At 53.2% G+C, this 21,490-nt stretch overlaps 2 protein-coding genes across 3 annotated transcripts in view; both read right to left on the reverse strand.

Annotated features, from left to right (window-relative positions):
- Positions 1-13,726, reverse strand: part of STARD8 (StAR related lipid transfer domain containing 8) — a 60,269-nt gene extending 46,543 nt beyond the window's left edge. Inside the window, exons 1-2 of one of the 2 annotated variants that reach the window (XM_068696674.1) lie at positions 13,559-13,726; positions 10,651-11,633 (exon numbers count right to left, since the gene is read on the reverse strand). In XM_068696674.1, the coding sequence (XP_068552775.1) occupies positions 10,651-11,145 (495 nt within the window). In that variant the 5' untranslated portion in view covers positions 11,146-11,633; positions 13,559-13,726. Of the gene's footprint in view, positions 1-2,439; positions 2,775-10,650; positions 11,634-13,558 lie in introns of those variants that run through there. The other variant, XM_068696675.1, reaches the window with a different exon arrangement.
- A 1,695-nt stretch (positions 13,727-15,421) lies between these two features.
- Positions 15,422-21,397, reverse strand: YIPF6 (Yip1 domain family member 6). Its single transcript, XM_068697049.1, has 7 exons — positions 21,264-21,397; positions 20,542-20,670; positions 19,924-20,002; positions 19,781-19,823; positions 18,756-18,881; positions 18,481-18,638; positions 15,422-17,772 (listed from the first exon to the last, which is right to left on the reverse strand). The coding sequence occupies exons 1-7, from the start codon at positions 21,309-21,311 to the stop codon at positions 17,654-17,656; spliced, it is 702 nt and encodes a 233-aa protein (XP_068553150.1). The 5' UTR covers positions 21,312-21,397; the 3' UTR covers positions 15,422-17,653.
- Between the last annotated feature and the right edge of the window lie 93 nt (positions 21,398-21,490).

Below are 21,490 nucleotides of genomic sequence, written 5' to 3' on the forward strand. Positions count from 1 at the left end.
AAGCTGCCGGGCCTCAGCCCCCGTGCCCGTGGCTCTCTGGGCACTGGACAGAAAAAGCAGCACCGGGTCGATGCCTGCACCGAGCTGGGGCTGCAGCAGAGGTGGCACCGGGTGCGGGACCCCAAATGCGCCCTTGGTACCTTTGTGGCTGCGGGTGGGAGGGGAGCTGCAGGAGCTCGGTGCCATGTGCAGCACACGGGGAGCTGGAGAGCGTCCGCGCTGGGTGGCGAGGTGATCCCCAGGACCTCTCTCGTATCCACCACCAGCAGCTCCCCAGACATCAGCCCCGCAGCCCCTGGGGAGGCAGGCATCCACGGAGGTGCTGGTCAGAAAAGCCAAAGGAGGGAGGAGAGAAAAGGCCCCATCCGAAGGTAACGCCGGGGAGCTTCCTCCCCTGCCCATGGTGTCCCACCCTCAACACCTTCTGCTTCCCACAAAACCTTCCACCCGGCCATGGCCCCACCTCGTTTAACCCGGGAAGTTTTAATCCCACTGACAGAGCCCTGCGCATTTCTCTGCCTTCAGGAAATTCTTCTGCCTCCCATAGTGAGTAGCTGAGCAACACAGGCACAGGGAGGGAAAAAAGGAGGAAAAAAAAGGCCAAAGCAGAGCCCTCACCCGCGACATCCCCATTGCATTTGGAACACGGAGCAGCCACGTCCTCGGGCCCTGCGAGCACCGAACACCCCCGGGCAGCTCTCAGCCCAGCTGAGCAGACCAGGAACACCACTGCCGGGCTGTGAGCCCCCTGCACCCCCCACCTCTGTGCTCCTGGGGAGCTCCCACCCCGGCACCACTCACTGCCAGGGCAGCTCCGTGCTGCTTACACCTCTCCGCGAGGATTTTCCTTTCCCCGCAGCAGGTAGCTGGGGGCAGCGAGGGGAGGGAACCTCAGCCTTCTTCTCTGGGGCTTGTCCCCCAGGGACAGCCCCTCTGTGCCAGCTCAAGGCCCAGCTGCCCCACGGCAAACGTCTCCGGCAGCCCCGGGGTGCCTGCACTGCCCTGACACACAGGCACCTGGCAGTGAGGTTCACTTGGGAAATGTGCAGCCGGGGGGCTGCAGACAGCGAGGACAGGAGGTGTCCCACAGCGACCCCCAGGTGCCACCCCAGCCGGGCAATGGGAGCCTTCATCGGGCACAAGGATGCGGATGGGTGCTGGGTGCACCCAGCACTGAGGGATGGAGCTGGGATGGAGCCAGGATGGAGCTGGGACACGCTGCAGGGGACGCGCCCTGGTCCCTGCCACAGCATCTCTGCCAGCGCGATGACGATGACAACAGCTTGCAGGGACAAGGAGGGTTAACGAGGATGTGCTAAGCTCTCTGGAGACAGCAGGGACAAGACAGCTATTAATATTATTAATGAATTGCACAAATGTTATTTTTAGACTTAACTATTCTGAGCTTTGTATTGAAACCCCCGGGGAAGAGCCTGCATTCCACAGGCGCTTCACCCCTGCAGACCCTCGCCTGGTGCAATGATTTTTGTGCTTTTTCCTGGTGCTCCCGAAACCCACACTAACGGTACCCCCAAAACCTACCCCCCCACACCTCACACAGGCTGTGACGCAACAGAACTAACACAACAGGCAGGGATGGGCTAACAGAGCGTTGTGCTTTAAGCCCAGATGAAAAATGCCAGATGCCACGGAACGACTGCTGCAGGAAATTAAAAACCCGGGGCCTCCGGCCCCCATCCTTGCTCCGCCATCCCGCTCTCAGCCGCCCTGCGTTCAGGCTGGCACGGCCAGAGGCAAAAACAGCCCCGTGCACGGCCCCGCTGGCACAACCCAGGCCTCCAGGTGAGCTCCTTGCATGCAGCAGGACAGCCCCAGGGCTGCAGGCACGGACCAGGGCTCCCCATGGAAGCAGGGCTGGTGCCACACGCGTGTGCTGCCCTCCTGCAGCCATGACCCCATGGACGGGCAGGACCTGACCCAGGCAGAGGAAAGGTTTCTGGCCGTGAGTGCTCAAGTTAAGGAGAGGGAAGAGATTTGTGCTACTTATCAATAACAGCTCAGAGCAGCTGCCTACCAAAAAAATAGGGAAGGGGGGAGGAATGCATCTCGGGATTACAGCAGAGAGGGACCGCTCGTTATTGCCAGCGGTTTGCAATGAGCCTGGACATGGGGGGAACGGAGGGAGAGGAACTCGAACCTTCTGCTGCCACGTCCCGCAGACCCACAGCGGGCAGGGAAGGCACCGAGCCAGCAGCACACACACACCCAGCACCCAGTGGCACCGCTGAGCCAGTCCCCATGGGGCACATCCCAAACCCTCCTCGCCCCGGCTGTCACGGGCACGATGTCACCCCATGGCACGCACCGGGCACCACCGGTGCCACCTCCCCGCTCCGTCCCGGCCTGGCCTTGGGGCAGCTCTCCCTGGGGACCAGCGGGGAGCGCGCCCCCGGCGCTGCGTAAAGGGCAGCTCCTTACCTTGGCTCTTTTGAAGCAAGCCCAGAAAAAGTCCAGCAGGGGCATGATGTGCCGGCTGCCCGGGGCAGGCGCGGCGCTCGCCAGGCGCTAGAGCGCGGGGAGACCCCCGGGCCCGGGGCGAGCGCGGCGCGGAGCACCCATGGGTGCCGGTGCGGCAGAGCCGCGGGCAGGCAGCGGCTGCGGGCAGGGCTCGGTGCAGGCAGCCGGGGGAGGGCCGGGCAGGGAGCCCTGCCCGCGGGGGCGGGCCGCCGATTCAAACCCTGCACCGTTATGCAGTTGGTCGCGGATCGCGATGAAATTCCCCGAAGGATGCGGGTTTGAAAAGCCGCCGGCGGTGTTTGCGCCGGGGGGAGAGGGAAAAGGAACGGCCCCGGAGCCACCGCTGTCAAAGGCACACGGAGGGCGTTGGAAACCCAACCCCAGCTGGTTTCGATTTTCACTCCGGCCCCGGCTCCAGCTCGTTAGGAGCAGTCACGGAGGCGCTCGCAGAGGGCTCCCAGCAGCTCTGCCCCCCCGGGACAAACCTTCCCCAGCGCCCTGGGGGTGCTTCCCTGGGTCCCCTGCAAGAGGGGCCCCGCGGTGAGCCTGCGGCAGCCACCCCAACTGGGAGAAAACTGGGGGGGGGGAAGAAAAAAACAGTCACCAAACATGGCCCGGCCATTCATTTTGACTCTATTCACAGCTATTCACAGCTCCTTGTCTTCCTCCTGCAAACATTTGTGTAAGCTTAGCATTTGTTTGCAAGAAAGACCATAATAAAAGGAAGTGCCACAAAGTCCTGTGCAAGCAGTCGGGCGTTGGGTACACAGCCTGCAGGCTGGAATAAGCCTTCGTGTGCACACCAGGAAAAAAACACCGGGTTGTGATTTATGAGATTATTTCAGAACAAGCAAGGCCGGGCTGACAGCAGGGCTCAGCCACCCGGATCTCACCGCGGACCAGCAGCAGCACGGGGGGGACCCAGCCCCCCGTGACAAGCCACCGATTTTAGCACACCCCTGGCAGCCTCCCACCTGCCCCTCGCTGGCTCCCCAGAGCACCCCAGAGCACCCCAGAGCTTCCCGTGGGATTTCCCACAGGAGCAGGGGATCCTGCATCCTGGGTGCCTGCAAAGCGCTCTGCCAGGCCAGGGGGTGGGCAGGGGCACGAATGTGGGGGTACCCGGCTCCCCTGCCCATCTGCAGGGGTTTGGTGCAGACACATCCATCGCTTCCTTCGCAGCCCGTGCCGGGCACGAGGCCAGCTCTCACAGGAAGGATGCCTGGAGGGGAGCAGAGCTCTCTGGGCTCCCTTTTGTCTGCTTTCCTCTTGGATCCGTCACTCTTTCCAGCAGGGCTCTCGGGCCAGGGGCCACGCCGTGCACCACGACCAGTGCCCAGTTCTGCGCACACAGCGCACCGGGTGGCAAACAGGCTGCTGGAAGTTGCTCTCAAGACAGCAATGGAGGAACCCTCAAAAATAAATAAATACATAAATACATAAATAATAATTATAATAATAATTACAAAAACAGAAAAAGTCCTTCCAGAAAGCGTGACAGCCACGCAGCTTTGAGCTCTGTGCTGCCAGAGCAGTGGCACAGCCAGCAGCTCGCTTCACGCTTTGCTCTGTGGCATGAAGTCCTCTTCCCACTTCCTCCAGAAAAAAAATAGAAGTGAGTGCAAACACGAGAAAGCTGTCTCCTTCCCAGGGCCCGGAGACAAACCACGGAGTCTTCTGCATACTTGTGTAGCTTCTTTTGACCCAGTCATCCCAAAAGCATCCAAGCAATTTTAAATCTAGGACCCTTCTCCAACATACCAGGGGTATCACACTTGGACAGAATAACTACCGAGCACTGGATCCACTGGGAAAGCAGCACACAGCACGTCCCAGAGCGGGTATTCTGCTGCGTGGCACAGGACACAGACCCCACTGGTGCATTTGTCTCTTCCCAGCATTTCTGATGTACCTGCTCCGTAGGTCCCCGTGTTCAGCAGGAAGAGCAAATGCTTATTGCCATCGCTTTGCTCAGGAGCACGCAGGCACAGGGTTAATAACAAACGGAGGCTGGCGGCCTCCAGACAGCGTCCTGGCCAGCAGGAGAAGCCACTGGTGCTGCTGGTTCAGCTGCGGGGCTGGTCCCAGGCCTGCCGGTCAGCGTGGGCCATCTGAAGAGGTGTGAGCACGAGGCAAGCCGCTCCTTGCAAGCGAGCAGCTCCAGCAAGTCATTACCATGCAGTGTTTTTCCACTTTCTGCTGTGTACAGGCATTTCCCAGAGGTCAGGAGGAGCGCAGCTACTTGCAGAGCAGGCATTTGCCCTGCTGGCATAGCGGGAACAGTGACCCTTTTATTTTCATAATGCTGAATTGATAGGCGGGCGCTGGGAGCACGGCGCGGGAGGCTCGCTGGTGCCTGCCCCCCGCCGCCCAGCGCTGCCCCAGGAGCAGCAGCAGTCCCCAGCTGCAGGCACAGCAGCCCCAGCTCTCACGTGGCCCCTGCCCCACAGCAGCCGTCACCGGGACCACCGGCGGCTGAGCTGCTCTCAGCACCTTGCTCCCCCCCGGGAGCACAGACACAGTTTGGGGGATGAAGATGAAGGCACAGAGGATGTGACCGAGCTGCTCTTGCTCTACATCCAGTTTCCCACCTGATTTTCCACTTTGCTCTCCGTGGCTTTTCTCTTAAAAAGCTCCTCATTAAGAAAACCCTGACACGCGAGCTGCAGTCTCCAACAATGCACGTCAGGAACATGAGTAAGCCACCAAGTCCTGAAGACTTTTTTTCTAGCACATGAGAGTGTTCCTGCTTGGTTTTCATTGCAAGGTGAATTCCCATGGAAGCGACATGCCCTCCCTGAACGGGAGCACCCCGCACCCAGAGCAGAGCTGCACGATGCCAAGCGACAGGAACGGTTTGGGCGCTTCCAGCCCGGGTTATCCATTACCAGCCGACACAGCCAGCCCTGACACAGAGGCACACAAACAAAAAGGCCGTTTGACGACAAAGGAGAGTTATTTCCAGGGGCAGTTGCTGCTTCCACTTTGAGGAACGCTGGGCAAGCTATTAATACAGCAAATGAACTCATGCTGTGGCCAAAACAGAGGGAAAACGCCCTGCCCTTTGCCTCCAGGGCACCCTGAATTTACCCACAAACAGGCCGGCTCGTGGCAGCGCGGCTCCCGCAGGCGTAGTGGGACCGGGGGGCACCGGCGGTGGCAGGGGCATGGCCGGGGGCTCCCCAACAGCTGGGAGAGAGGGGGCACAAGCACCCGGCCCCCTCCGTGTCCATGCTGGTGCCACAGGGATGGCTTTGCTGGGAACAGGCACTGCCCCGAGCAAGCTGCCAGCCCCTGGGCTCCCCGAGGCTGTGAGAGGAGACCCCCAGCCCCCAGCCGAGCGCATTCTGCACTTTTCCATGCAAAGGGGGCCTTGGTGTTTGCAACTACCAGCAGAGGTATTTAACAAACACTGGGTTATTTAGTGTATACACAAAAGGCAAACAGACTTCTCAGATGACTAGTCCTCAAAGAGACTCCGAAAGTCCCCAACTTTGCTAAATCAGAGAGAACATCACTGAAAAATCAGAGAGAACATCACTGAAAAAAAAGTCGCCAAGGGTGCTTCTGTGGAAGGTCAGCTGGACAAGCAGGGCTGTGCTCTCGCTCCACTTCACAGGGACTCTGTGAATACAAGCTGGCACTGATTAGCCAGAAAACTTTGACAAGAGGAGTTTTGTATCAGTAAATCCCATTAAAGTTGAAGCTTCAGCCTCGCTAAGGAGCCTGCCCTGGCTTCCCCCCGGATGGCGTGCCTTCCCCCAGGCCTGCAGCTCGCCGTCCTTCTGCCTCGCCGTGCGCATAGGAGGGGAGTGACACCAGTGGCAAAAATAGCTGCACCCATCCCCTCGGCTGAAGCAAAAAATAACCCCTTCCTCCCGCTCTTTAGGGCAATCAAAATACACTTGACCCAAAAGCGGTGCCGTGCTGAGCAGAAGAGGCTTGTTTGGGGAGCACGAGGTGCAGGAACGGAGCATTGCAGGCAAAAAGCCTGGCTTTGGAGGTTTGGAGGTTTGGAGGCTTTGGATGTTTGGAGCAGCCAGACAAACACAGCAGCTGTCCCCTTGCACACTGTTCACTGGGCCCTGCTGGAAGCACAACGGTGGCTGAAGCATCCCAAAGCACACGAGCTCAGGCATTCACCCACCTTCAGAGCCGCCCGTTTGGCCATCGCTGGGGGGGAGCGGTTTGAGTTCGTGGTCCTGCAGTACCCCAGGGCTTTGATGAGGATGGGGCTTGGGGGAAGGTCGCAATTCAGATGCATAAACTGATCGGTAACTTTGTCAAGGCACCAGACAAGTCAGAGGCCTGGCAAACAGACCCAAGGATGCAGATGGAGGAGCTGAGTGCCTTTTACAAGGACTCCCCCCAGGCACGTCAGCCTCACTGGTCCCAACGCTGTGCAAACCCACACGCTGAGGAGCAGGGGTGCGAGGGGAGCCCACAGCGATTCCCACACACGAGGGCCTCCAGCAGCAGCCTGCTGAAGGCATCCCGAGGATGAAAACAAGCACCAGAGACGTACTCATCTTACAAAAAAAGGGGCACCAGCAGAATGCTCACAGGCGTTTCCCTTCCTCACGGGAATACCGCCAAGCTGCCAGCCCCTGGCTGCAACATTAATCTTCCTCCCTAGAAGAGAGGCGCCAGAGCAGCACGAGGAATTACCAGCATCTCGTATTATTAGCAGGAGCAGGAGGGCTCGTATGGCAAATGGAGAGCGACAACAAGGGCTGGGCTACGCGCGGGCAGACGGAGCAAACCCGGGGCACAGCCTGCACGAGGACACCCCACAGCCAGGCACCAGGGGCCCTGGGGTCCCTCCCTCAGCTTGGCTGCCGAAACCAGGGCAGAACGGGGCAGAGAAGCAGATAAACCCAAAGCAGATAAACCCACGTGCTGCAGTGAAAGGCAACCGTGCGGTCAGGGAAAGGAAGGGGCTGAGGGGGCACAAGGGGTTTGGACCCAGCCTGCAGCCGGCCAGGTGCAGGAGGGACACACACCAGCCGGTGCCTGCCCACATGCCTCCAACCCCAAAACAAAGCCCCCAGCAAACAGAGAACATCACAGGCAACAGGGGCGCGTTTGTCTTGCAGGCTTTCACGATTAAATGCCATTTGGTGAATTCGGGTTGACCGCCTCATATTTTAGCACATAGCTCCGGGGACAGCTGTTGGCTGGGGAAGGTCCCAGGCACATTTCTGGCTGGGTTTGGGATTAATTAAGACGACGGAGGAATCTCTGTCAGGTGCAGCCCCGCGCCCTGTGAAGCAGGGCAGCCTCTGCAAGTTTAACCCCCGCAGCTGAGGCCTCACGCAGCCTCCCCTCGCTCTCAGAGCGGGCACACTGACACAACCCTGTGGGCACAGCCACTCACAGCACTCAGCACCACAGACATCGCTCCCCAGAGGCAGCACTGAGGCTTTCACGGGGCCAGGTGAAAGATTCCCAATGGCCGGGCACCAGCACCCACAGGGGCACAGGGCCCGAGGGCCGTGCCTCACTCCCCACCCACCCCAGCACGCCGAGGATCAGGGGCAGTGGCTGGGAAACGCTCCCGGCCCACCTCAGGCCCCTTCTTTAGGCCAGGAGTGGCACCGACAGGGCCAGGCGCTTCTCGCTCAGGGGATGGAGCAGCACAGCGAGGGCCAGGCCCGAGCCCACCAGCCGCAGCCCCGAGAGGCATTTCCAGGCTGGCCGGGGGCCACGCACACTGCTGCTAACCTTTGGGGATGCCAGAAAAACTCAAAGGACACTTCAGAGCACGCTTCAGGCAAACACTCACGCACAAAAGCTTTATTATTTAACAGCAAATTCTTTTCTTCCCCCGGCCCCCTGTGGCCGCTGGGAACGTCCTGCCCTTGGCCCCACGCCGCCAGCAGCTCCGCGGCCCCACGCCGAGGGCTGGGCTGGGCTCTGCTGCCCTGGCCCACGGCAGGCCGAGAGCCGGAGGAGGAAAGCAAAGGGGGGAGATGTAAGGGCAGAATTTCTGCCCTGACAGCCCACAGACTGACACAGCAGCACTGCTTTGACTCAGGGAAACGCCGGCCCGCAGCCCCGTGCGTGCTGTTCACCCCCAGCACGGGGAGGGACGGGATCCAGCGGCACCTCCAGAGCACCACGGACCTCGTGTCCCTGAGCCACAGCTTGGAAACAGCCACGCTTTGACAGTCGGGTTACGAGGCTCTTAACGAAACACAACATCAACACAAAGGCACCTTTCCTTCCCGAATTACAGGGATGCCTTGGGGCTGCTGCTTGTAAACCATGTGCCAGGAGCGGGCCGGCTGCGGCCCCGTCTCGGTGCTGGCGCCTGGTCCCATCGCTGCCGTGGCCCCGGGAAGCGGCAGGCGGCCAGACCACGCTGCTCACAGCGCGGGGCGCGAGCCTGCATTGTCTCGGGCTGCCGTCGCCCTTCCCGAAGAATTCAGAAGCCCTGAGAAAGAAAGGGGCAGCAACCACAGCCCAGCTCTCAGATGCATTTGTTTGTTTCTTTAAAGGAGGACTGAGTTATGGGGAGAGAGAGGGTTTAAATAAGCGTATGGTATAAATAATTGCTCCGGCTGTTTATGATCCTGAGACAGCAACACAAAACACCAGAACGAGGCTTGAAAAGAAGCAGAAAGCACCATTCAAGCGAAATCCAGCAGTTCTTGCTGAGCTCTGAAATTTAGCCTGCCTTTTTCTGGTCGGACCGATGAGCTCACCACAGATCCCTGCCTCGCTCGGGGCCACAGCAGAGCTGCAGAAGCACGGAGGGACCGGCAGCAGCTCCCCTCCGCCCTTTCCACTGGGGGGATGAGCAGTAGGCACCGACACCTCGGGGCACTCAGCTCTCCACGGGATGTCACGGATGGGGCAGAGCATCAAGGAAAGGGTTTCACACCCCTGAGGCCAGGTCAGGTCAGCACCAACCACCCCGGGAAAAGGCATTGGATCCAAGGGTAAAAGAAAGCGCTTGTTCAGCCAGCCCCAGCCTTCTTGTTCCCCACTCCCAAAGGTGCAAGGAGCTTCAAAGAGCTGCTGGCCATGGCAGGCATGGTGCAGGTGGATGGGATCGAGGGGATCTGGGATCCTTATCAGCCCATCACAGCCACGCTGCCCCTGCCCGGGATGCGGCTGTGTCACGGTGCCAGGCACGGGCAGGTCCCAGCCCACATCTGGCCCCAGCTGCCAACAGCCGTGGCAGTGCGAGCACGGCGTGGGGCCACGGCTCCAGGACAGGCTCAGGGGGAGGCAGGAGGCACGCTCCCAGCTCCAAGTGTGGGGTTTGCAGGGAGAGGGCAGGAGGTTTCTGTGCAACCTGGGTGCACCACAGCCTCATGGAAGCAAGCGCGTCTGGCCAGAGCACTGCTGACACCTCAAGGATCATCCTGAGCACAACACGCCTGCCTCGAGCATGGGCTGCAAGCTCTGAGCCAGGACGTGCGAGCAGAAAGGCAACAGCTAGAGTTGAAGCTTCAGCCTGAGATCAAGTGGGGGGCTTAAAAAGACTTGCAGGGACCCCAGGAATGACTGGGAACATCAGGGACAATGCTGGTGCCCTGTGGCAGCTGCACGAGCCCACAGCAGGACCCCTCCGAGCTCTCCTGCCCGTGTCCCCAGGCTGCCCGTGTGGGCACGGGGGCTGGTGCTGCTGCCCTGGGGCAGCCCGTCTGGGGGCTGTGCAGCACCTTCCTACAGGGGAGCGCAGAGCACTTCTCAAGCCTCATTACATCTGCCAGCAGACAGCTATTATTCTGTTTTTGCAGAGCAAAATTAAAGTTAAAACCCTGATAATGGAATTGTTCAGGGCAAGAAAAAGAAACAGCGGCAACTCTGGGTAGGGATCTCTTCATTTTAAGCCTCATTACCCCGCAGATTTTCCTCTGCAGCACCTGTCCTGATTGAACAAAGCAGAGCATTTATGCATGTACGTACTTATGTTAACAGCAGGAGGACATGCCAGGTGCTAGAGAGCCTCAACCTGGTTTTGGAAATTACTTTTCAGCAGATTGCTTGGTCAGCCCAAGGGTGGCTCACAGGAGCCCGATGCATCTGTGCAAACACAAAGGTCACGGGTCCCTGGGGGTGGGTGGGTGATGGGAGGCAGGTGACAGCACCCACAGCCACCACCTCTCTGAAGTGCCCGAGTTCTGACCGTAAGGGCACATAAAAGGCAGACAAACTTACCTGCCAGCCGGGCCACGTTGCTGTTTGCCCAGGAGAAGGAAGGAAAACATCATCCTCATCTTCCTCCCCGTCCAGGATGCCCTGCTCAGTCCTCAGCGCTGCCCAGAGTGACTCGAGCTGCCACACAGAGTCCATTTCACTCTCCTCAAGCACACGCCTCTGCTTTGCCTGAGAATGTGCGTTAAAAGCCAGCACTTGATCGCTTCTGGGCGATTCATTCTCATTTCTGCTGCCCCCTCTGTGCCACACGTGGCCCTCCGTGAGGCTGACACCACCCAGCTGGTGCCCGCAGGCTGCCCCGGGGACAGGTGAGGAGTCCTCCCCTGGGGACACGCAGTCGGGTTCCTCCCCGGGACCGCGCTGGCTGCTCCACGGACAGAAGCTGTGGACACCTCCATCCTCCTTGGGAACTGAAGAGGACGAGGCCAGGAATTCATGCTGCTGGCCTGGAGAAAAAGGTGGCTTCGCTCCATGTTCTGCGCTCTCCATCTCCATTGTCCATGGGCAGAAATCTCCGTCTGACGAAGGCAAACTGGCGATGCAGGACCGGCTTCACTTTGTGCTTCCCTAGCGAGAGCCACTTCGTAGAAAACAATCACTTTGCTCGTCTTATTTTTCCAGAACCCCCATTTCCATTCCACCCAGTCAGAAAGGGGTGTAGAGGGGTGTAGCAGTGTTTACTCCAGACACATTCGTACTTTAATCAGGTTGGATATTAAGCAAAATTTCTTCTCAGAAAGAGCAGTAAGGCACTGGAACGGGGCGCCCAGGGAAGTGGTGGAGTCACCCCTGGAGGTGTTTAAGGGAAGGGCAGATGTGCTGTGTGCTTAGGGACGTGGTTCAGTGTGCAGCAGTGGTGGCAGGCAGATGGTTGGACCCGATGATCTTCGAGGTCTTTCCAACCTTACTGATTCTGTGATTGCCTTGCTGCAACACCCAGCTTCTTCTCCACTCATTTCAGACATTTCAGTAATCTGTGAAGCCTGGATAGCCAAAAAGGTAAAAAAGAGAAAGAGTGCTTTAAAATATCCTGTGCACACTGGAACAGAGCTAACCAGAGATACAGCAGCTCGCTGTATGGTGTCCCTTAATACACCTCCTGCAGGGGATGCTGCCTATGCCGCTGCACTAGGACTGCCACTCAGCCTTCCCCATTTATTTTGTATTCTTCATTTCTCTCAAAACAGGGAACGGCCAATACCCCTTTAGAGTGGGGAGCTCCCCGTGCCACGGCTGCTGCCCTCCTGCCTTACAGGAGGAAGGCTGCAGGCCCCGAGGCTCTCACTGACATCCAGCCCCTTTCCCTGCAGCCTGCCACACCAGCAGCAGCTGATGGGGAGCAGCAGGCTGATGATGGGGAGCAGTAGGCCGGGCGGCCCAGCCGTGTGGATGTGCCTGGCACAGCGAGGCCGTAGCAAACTGAACAAAACTGCCCCTGGTCGCTGCCCCGCGCAGCAGCCGCTCTGAACTCTGAAATGCAGGCGCAGGGTGACAAGGTTCAAGGCAAGTAACTGCTGAAAGAATAAAGCTTTACTCCCCACACCGGCAGGTGGAACCTTACTGCTTCTTATCCTCACCGGGACTGAGAACAAAATCTAGGAGAAACCCTGGAGACGAGCACACAGAGCACGGCCAGGGCACTGCCTCCCGGACAAGGACAGCAGCAGAGCAAGGCAGCGGCCCCGATTCCAGCCACAAGCAGCAGCCACACGCGTAGGGCTCCCGACCGCACCTTCCCTTTGTGGCTTTATCTCGCCGTCTCTGCTGAACCCCTGCCTGCTGGGCGCGGTTTGCCCCGTCCGGTCCCTTTGCTGCCCTGCAGCGGCAGCGAGTGCCCACAGGACAAATTCTTGGCCCCCAGGCCCAGGGCTTGGGGTCTTCCCAGACCTGACCACGAGCAATGAGAAGAGTCAGCAGCCTGAGGCTGGGCTCCAAGCTGCTGCAGCCATTATTTTGCATAGCCAAAAAAAAAAAAAATAATCTTAAGATCTGCTCGTTTTTCCACCTAGCAATAAGTTGGGAAAGGTTAAAAATGAATTGCTTTGAGCGATTGCTTCACAATTTGCAGAAGTGTAAAAGGCCAGCACGCTTCAGAGCATGACCACGTTAATTGACTAATAGATGGAAATAAGCCAAAAGGTCTGAACAACCTCCAGTGCACAGTTCTAACTGAAGTTAGATTAATGAACATGTTGATTATTGCCATCTTATGGGAGAAAGAGGCACACTTAATCATTTCCTCATTGCCACAGTAAACATCATTGAAAGTAATCTTCTTGCTCAAAATTCAGTATTATAGAAAAGGCCAAATAGGTGCAGACCCCACAGCACAAACAGGTCAGGCACAAAATTAAGAGTCCTAACGTGCTGCTTACTGGGAACCTCAGCCTCAAGGAAACGAATTCTAACTGCAAATGGCAGCTCTCACTAACCAGATAATAATTTAAAACAAACAAACAAACAAACAACAGGGCTGCCACATTTTAAATCTCTGCTGACAGAGCAGAATTAGCCATGGGGTGGGGGGGATCACTCCCCGTGCCATGGTGGGATCCAGGATCCTGTCCCCCCGTCCCCAGGTGCCCACCAGCACGCCCAGGCTGCGTTCAGTGCCCGGGCACGCAGCAAGCTGGGCACCCAGTGCTGCTTTACCTGGTGACCCAGCTGTGAGCACGGGGCATTTCCAGAACACGTTGGAGAACACAGGTAGCGAGGCCCCCGAAGCGCTGCCCCTGTCTGCAGCAAAGTTCCCGCAGCCAGCACAGCCAGCTCCCAACGCGCCCTTTGCACCCCTACTACACAGATGTACCTCACCTCACCGCCTCTAACTCCATTATTAGAAATATTTTTACAGTGCTATTCATTTACCAGACTGCCTTCCCCCCCGCTCCCTCGGTACCTTCATTACCTTCACGTTTTAGCGGCAGGGCTCAGTGCTGGTCAGACCCACTCGGCTGACTGCTGGCAGCGGGGTGCTTGCTGACACCTCCCTCTCCAAAGTGGCCGGCAGCCCGAGGGTTGCCTGCATCGATGCTGATTTCAAGGCAAACCAGCCCAGCTGTTTTTACATTTAGGGTCTGTGACCAGGCAGGAGGAGAAGCAAGATTTAAGCACGAGCAAACCAATGCCACCGCTGGGCACAGAACAGCCCTGGCACACCCGATGCGTTTTGCCCTGGGCTCCGTGCTGCCCCAGGAGGAAGCGGCAGGCAGGGACTTGGAGACTTTCACCCTCGCATCTTGCTGGTGCTGCCAGTGCACAGCTCCTCTTCTGTGCCCGGTCCTTGCAGAACCTGAGTGCTGCTGGCACCCGGGCACGTCCCGTCATCGACCCTTAGCGAGAATTGGTTTTCGCTTCCCAGAATGCTGAATGCTGGATTCCCTGCAGCACCTCTGTGTAGGACCACGGCTCAGTGTGTACAGAGAAAATGCTCTTTCTGGTCCTAGCTCCTAAAAACGATCCGTATAATTGGCTAGAACATAAGGACACCAGGTATTTACATGCACCTGTAGGAGCAGCAGCTCTCTTGAGCAGAGGGACAAATCACTTACACCTTACAGCGCTGCTCCCACCAGCTTCCATTAACTCACTGATACATGCACAGTTTCCATGCTTAGAAAAACTCTGTAGGAGTAGAGAATTCAACTGTTTCCTACCCCGCCTTCCTTCAATTCCCTTCAGATCCCCAGGCACACAACGTGTTTTGGACAAAGCTGCCGCCGAGCGCTGCGCCCCGTCCGTGCGGGCGTTCCTCACCTCTTGCAGAGCCCAGCACTGGCGCTGGCTGCCAGCAGCACAGCCTCCGTGGTGCTTCTCATCCACGTATATGACTAACTCCCATGTGTTTCAGTGTTTTAATCTATGCATTTTAAAATTAAAAGGAACATCACCAGCACGAGCCTGTGAGTATCAATTAGCTGGAGGTATTTCACCTGCCTAAACCTGAAATGCTTCAATCATGCTGTAATGCACCAGTATTTAGCTTGCTCTGGGGACCAGCCGCTTGCTGAGGGGCAAGCTGAGTCACTAAAAGCAGTGCCAGTACAGAACAGCAAAATTTGGCTGAGGAACAAGTTACAGTTTTGGCTTCTCGATTTCTTGAAGCCACGCAAGACTTCAAGTCACACAATTTTCAATCTGATGCTCACTTGCGCTGATGCTCACTGCTTGCTCGCTGCCTTTCCAAGCAATTATATTCTACTTATAAGAACGGCTAAGCTTTTCAGTAGATTCAAGATTTAAAGGCCAAGCCACTTTTAGTGAAAATTTTCCAGAATTGATTAAAATAATTCCAATAATTTCCCCGCCACAGTTGTGAGCTACAGCAGCTGGGATTCCTGGCCAAGAACAGTGTCCTCTATCCTGCTAGAGAAAACGGCGATTAAAAACCCACCACACGTAAGGGATAACTTTATTCAACTGGAGACATGAAAACTTAAGAAATCTCGTTTCCTACTTGCCTCCTGACAGCTAAAGCTTTATGGCAAGTCTTCAGTGATATAAATCCACTTCTACGTTTCACTGCTTTAGAAAATGATGGTTTCCACACTAATGGATTGCCATGGGTTTTAAAATAATAATAAAAGCTTCATTATATAACCAGTATATTTCTGCATATTCTTCCAGATTTAAAATAACTCGACTAAAATCTCTAGTGACCAGTTGAAAAGTGAATCTAGTTAATATAAAAATAATTTCCTTCTCTTATATAAGCCAAGAGCAGTATGTTACAGAACAAGCCATCATGAGACACATCAAAGTCAAAGACAAGTAAGATAAAAACTGGGATTTTGTTTAATTCCTCTTCAAAATCAGTTTCCTTCTTTCCCCAAAGATGCTGAATCAATCAAATGTTCCCCCAATTATCTTTCAGATATGATACCACATTAAGTCTCAAGACACACTGGATATTAAATACTGCAGAGACAGAATTCCAAGGATTTCTATAAAAGCATGGTTAAATTCTTGTGCTGAAATAGAATAGATTTTCTTCCTCAAAGAATTCAACTCACTAATCAATAGTTTTACTATCTTTCTACTTCCCTTGAATATTTCTTTTTCATATTCACAAAGCCAAATGAATATTTAAATGAATGGGAAACAACACGCCTAAAAAAAATAAAGAAAAATCACATTCCTTACCAGTAATAATTTAATGGATGCTTAAAAATTCCCCATTTCCATTTTATACCCAAGCATATGAAACACCAGAGCTCCCCTCACAGCAACTTAGAAGAGACGCACGCTGAGGTGTGAGGGAGGCAGCAGGAACAGCTCTCAGCTCCACACACGCTCGCTGATGACTGTTCTGTGACCAACGAGGGTCCCCGCAGAGTAACTGATTTTTTCTTCTCCTCTTCTCCACACTCTCAGAAATGCAAAAATGTACTTTTAGTCCACGCATTTAAAAGTTTCTATCCCAATTACCAAGTATTTATAGTGTTTATAGCAGAGACTTCATTTTTATATATAAATATAAATTACATATATTTACACTTTAACAGAACCCACTTACATCAATTTCAGGTCTATTTGCATTACTACAGGAGAAAGGAAATCTGATACTCATTTTCAGGAAAAAAAAAAAAAAGAGTATTTTAACAGCAGTTTCTTCACCTCCAAGACATTCTAAAATTTCCCCTTGGACTTCTTACTGAAAACAATGGGCAACATAAATAATTTCTGTACAATCTGCAACAACCATTTCTCCGGGTCTCAATCCCTATGCTGAAATATAAATGACTTGTATGCCTGCGTACGGTTCTCCAGGCAGGCAACATACATCTACCTACAGCGTTGGAGAACGAGCCTCCTCTCCTTTTATAAAAGTATTAGAAAAAAACTATAGAAAAGTTTCTCACATTTCATTTTAAGTACAAAGAAACAACATGCAACTTTGCATGTGTTTATGTTGGAACACTGACCATGTAAACAACCAAATGAAAGTCACATAAAATCAATTAAGAATGGAATTTGTAGGATACTCTGTAAGAGCCACCACCTTCATCACGGTTTATTTTCCTTCCTTCAACCCACTTTGAAACTTTTGGACTTACGTCCCGTTTGGCGCATTAGCATCCAAACATCCTACAGATCAAAGCTTCAACTTCTCAGTTTTTCTGTTTTTTAAATATACATTACTTTGTACTCTCCAGACACTTAGTTTTCCATTTTCAATATTCGGAGCCAATATGATGGCCAAGTCCCTTTTCCGATTAGTCTCGACTGCTTCTCCAGAACTTTTAATTCTAGAGTGGCAAAGAAAAGATTTGTAACTATCCAGTGTAAACACCGTCTCCCTCATTGGATATATGGACTAGTCGTTGTAGCTGTGGTGTTGAAGGCATTTGGCTAACACACCCTTGACATGCAAAGTGGCTGAAACATAAATACAGAATACACTGACAGGAGCAAAGACAGTTCCCTTCTGCCCTGCTCTAGTTAGTAGGAAATTGGACCGAACTTATTTTTTGCTGCAATCTGATTTCAAAGTGAAAGCTCCCAATCCTATGATGCACTGCATGTACATTTCACCACTCTACAATTGAAAAAGAACAGAGTCAAACACATTCTTCCTTACCAACGCATAACAGTGATGAACTTCTATTATTTCATAAGGCATATTCAACTTCAGTGAGAATCCAAGCACAAGCAAGAATTCTGCCAAGTCGTGTGATCCTATAACTTCACCTAACAACTTCTTGAAGTTCCAAGATCTCCCCCTCTATTCCTCAGGCAGAAGAATCCCTGTCACAGTGTGCATTTTTTATTCAACACAACTAAAGGGCAGGGCTAATTAAAAAAAATAATCAGCAGCTGGACTTCAGTATCTTTCAAGAAGAGGAACACACAAATGACCAATTTTGCAGTTCTCTGGCTTTATCCCATAACCTGCTTTTTTACACCATCTCTCTCTATAAATTAATAAGAGATAAAGCCAACGATTAACTGCAGTGTTCATGAAAAACTTGCAGTCCGTATCACAGTCTCTTCTGATCCGGCATCACTGAGGTGTAAAGGTGAGAATCATCCAGCTGATAACGAAGTAGAAGAGGAAGATAGGGTACACAACAAGAGCTTTGCGGTTTGGAGGCTGACTGTCTGCCAGGAAAGCTGTAGATGCTGGTGACAAAGGAAAAGAAAAATACTTGAAATGTGAACAACATAAAACTAAAAGAGAAAGATCCACCACAGATGTTAACAAGTTTGAGTTAGTATCTTTGATTGCAATTAAGCTGAAGGACATAAAATGGTAACTCATTGTTCAGTAACAATGGTCTCTAATTGTAAATTAAAGCTAAGATTAACTTATTTATTACATAGAAAAACAGATACCGATTAACACTGTGTAGTAAGATTCAGACTTATACATTAGGAATAGGAGAAATAATGCAAATGCACCTGTATGAGACCAGTGATTTTTAAATGGTATTTCTAACATAGGTTAGAAATAACACAGAATAAAATACCTAGGAGTCTCATGTTAAGTTTAGTATTAAATTACCATCCTCCCTTCAAGGGCAGTTTGTGTATGACCACAAAAATCAAGAGGAGCATTGGCAAATGGAAGGCAAAGGCAGAAATTCTTTACTAGGAGGGTGGTGAGGCCCTGGCACAGGCTGCCCAGAGTAGCTGGGGATGCCCTATCCCTGGAGCTGCTCAAGGCCAGGCTGGATGGGGCTTTCAGCAACCTGGTCTAAGGGGAGGCGTCCCTGCCCGTGGCAGGGGGGTGGAATTAGATGATCTTTAAGGTCTCTTCCAAGCCAAACAGTTCTGTGATTCTGTGAAATGCTCAGCATGCACAACAGCGCTACAACACACACCGCTCACCTAACGTCGACCAACCAAACATGGCCATTACAACGATGAGACGAACAATGAAGCTGACGGTCCCGGAACCTGCCAGCAGCACCAGCCTGCACACCAGCATCGCCACCGTCAGGGGCAGGACACAGTAACCCAGGACGCACAGGCTCTGAAAAAACGATCTAGAAAGGAGGGTGAGAAATGGGGAAAAAAAAAAAAAAAGCAGTCAGATCAAAACATCACTGAAAATGCCATAAACTGGAGCATTTTGACTGCTCCTATACACCAGCAGCACTCACATAGTCCCTCCAAGCAGCTTTGAGTTTAGTGTGATGACAACTGCACCAAACCAGATGATGACGAAGACTTCAGCAAACTGTGGCCCTCCGTCTTCTTTACTATCTGCTGATCCACCCTGCAGCATCCTGTTGTAGGTAATGGATATAAGGAGTTAATTCCAACTTATGACTGAGTTTTTGCAAGCTTGGAGTAGGTGACAATAGGAAGCTGCGATGTCAGTCCCTAGCTAGGCTGAAGACCAATTATTTTTCATCTGCTTTATTATTTTTGGTGTCCTGAATTTTGTATAGGAAAAGAAAAGGACTGCTGCCCAATAGAGTGCACCTTGGTTCATTTGTGTACTTGTTCTGAGGACTGTGCAAGTATACACAGGACAATAAAACCATAGACAACAGAAAAGATGACAAAAATTAAACTACTGAGAGTTTGGTAATCTCTCAAAGAAGGCACTGCATGATAAAAACAGGTATGCCTTAAGGTAAGATTGTAACACATGTGTAAGATAGGCACACGTAGACCTGAAAACTTCAGTTACACCGTCTGTTTCTGATAAAGCTCTAACAATGTTTTACTGAATGTGTTCTGTACGCTGAGCATGTTGGAGCCATAGTCATCTCCCGTCTATGAACTGCTGTAACAAGCTTTTTTTTCCATCAGCCCTCCAGGGTACATAGCATAAACACAGCAGTTCTCAGATGTAGGTTTTGACCTACGGATTAGGGTCAAAGAAGTCGTCCAAACGTGTTAGCATCAAGAACGATCAGAATCAGAACACTTTTCAGTAAAATTCCTAAGACAGTGTGAGGGAGGGCTCACCCTTAAGACCTAAATTTAAAGATGGGAGGTCCTAAGGGGCTTCAAGTGTTCAAAGTACATTTTATAAGAAAACCTAAAAAGACTGTAGAAGAGTGAAGCAGCATCAGAAGAACTCGTTCTCAACACGTGTAAAAGGAAATTCCAGATTTCTCGTTTCCCCAGTGTCAAAGACTAAAACAATAAAAATCCACTGCTTATCAGTACTTACAGTGCTAGTGACACACAAAGCACCAAAGGGCCCCAAAGATCCCCTGGAGATAGAGGAAAAAAAACAAACATAAACATCACAGAATGACGCTCAATGGTTATAAAAGTAACAAAGCACCCTCTTCCAACTCAGCTTATACGTACAGTCTCTGAGGAGCGCGCTGCTCTTTTTCGGATACATGACGTGGACAAATTTCTTCCCAACAGCCTTTAGGTCTCTCATCTGAAATAAAGCAGTAACTTTTTCATAAAAGTTACAGACCTCAACCAAACACAGAAAGACGGAAAGTAAAGCACTATCGATGGTAAATCAAGACAGGATCCAACTCAAGAATTTCTGTAGCATCCTCTGCAACAAACAACGCTGAATCTCCTACATTCCTTAATGACCACAAGTGTATCATTTACTCTAACAATACCCAATTAAGAAAAATAATTTATTTGCTCCCCTAAGAAAATTAATTAAAAATCCTGTTAGTCAGGATGGTCTTATCCCATGTTCTATGTGAGGCTTTTACACTTGCACAGATTTTGGGATCAGAGAAACTTTGAGGCTGCAATTCAAATACTTTATGACCCATGAGAATTGTTTTTACACATATAGTTCTAAAAACAAACAAACAAAAAAAACACTAATAAAACTTTTTAAGATGTATAAATCAAACAGAGTTATGCAAAAATACAGAGTTGCATAGCAGATGGCCCAAGAGATCAGGAGAACACAGGTTTTACTGCAAACAGAAGCAGGGAATACGAACTTACAATAGTATCCTTAACAGGTTCATCCAGCGTGGAGTAATCTTCGTCGGGGGAGTGCGACCCAACAGGCACAGAGATCTCCCCTTCCACCGGAATGTCCTCCGATATCGACACGTCCGCCAGGCCTGCGAACTGAGCAAATGGTAAAGCCTTTAGGGTGGGGGAAATACAAACCAAACCCTTCGGCTGTTGGATTCAGGACACACAAACCAACCACACAAAATGTTCAGGGTTTTTTCAGCTGGGTCTATGATGAAAGAAACACTCAGAGCTAAAGGTAAAGATCCTAATATTTAAAAGGCTTTTTACGTTGTGTTTTTTTAAAGCACGGTGTAAGCACCCTTTTAGATACTCGGATCAGCAATATAAATACTCGGAGCCGAGCTGCTGTCTGCTTGGTCTCACTGGCTCGGTCTGACCAGGTGCCCAGTACCACAGGAGCAGTGCAGGGCTGCTCCCAGTGCCAGTACCCTGCCCTTCTCCTCTATTTAAGCACCGGTAGCTGAACGAAACCCAAAGCCCGCACCCTGCAGACAACGCAATGCCGGGCAGCCGCAGCCACGGGCCCGCGGGGCAGCTCGGGGCCGGCCCCAGGCAGGAGGCCGGGCACCGGCAGGAGCCGCCTGGAGCGGGGCCTGCTCCGTGCAGAGCCGAGGGCCGCGCTCCCACCGGCCCCTCAGAGCCCCTCAGAGCCCCCCTCTCGCCCCCTCCCGCCCCCCTCTCACCAGCGGCCCCGCGGCCGCCCCGGCCCCGCCGCCCTCCGCCGCCGCCATCTTGGCTGCCGAGGCGACGTGGAGCCGGGCGTGACGTCAGCAGCGGCGCGCGGCGCCCCCCGCGCGTCACGGGGCCGGAGGCGTCCCTGGCAACGGGGGGGGGGGCACGGCCGGCAGGGGGCGGCCGCGGGCGGGGGTCGGGGCCGGGGCCGGGGCCCCCTGCACAAAGCGGGATAAAG

Source organism: Anas acuta, chromosome 13, assembly GCF_963932015.1.
Source record: "Anas acuta chromosome 13, bAnaAcu1.1, whole genome shotgun sequence".
NCBI classification, from domain to species: domain Eukaryota; kingdom Metazoa; phylum Chordata; class Aves; order Anseriformes; family Anatidae; genus Anas; species Anas acuta.

Coding starts and splice junctions, on each gene's coding strand:
- YIPF6 (XM_068697049.1), bottom strand. CDS start 21,311: ATGGCGGCGGCGGAGGGCGGCGGGGCCGGGGCGGCCGCGGGGCCGCTG. Junction 18,882..19,780: donor CTTTGTGTGTCACTAGCACT/GTAAGTACTGAT, acceptor TACCTACAACAG/GATGCTGCAGGGTGGATCAG. Junction 17,773..18,480: donor GTTTGGTTGGTCGACGTTAG/GTGAGCGGTGTG, acceptor CTTTGTCACCAG/CATCTACAGCTTTCCTGGCA.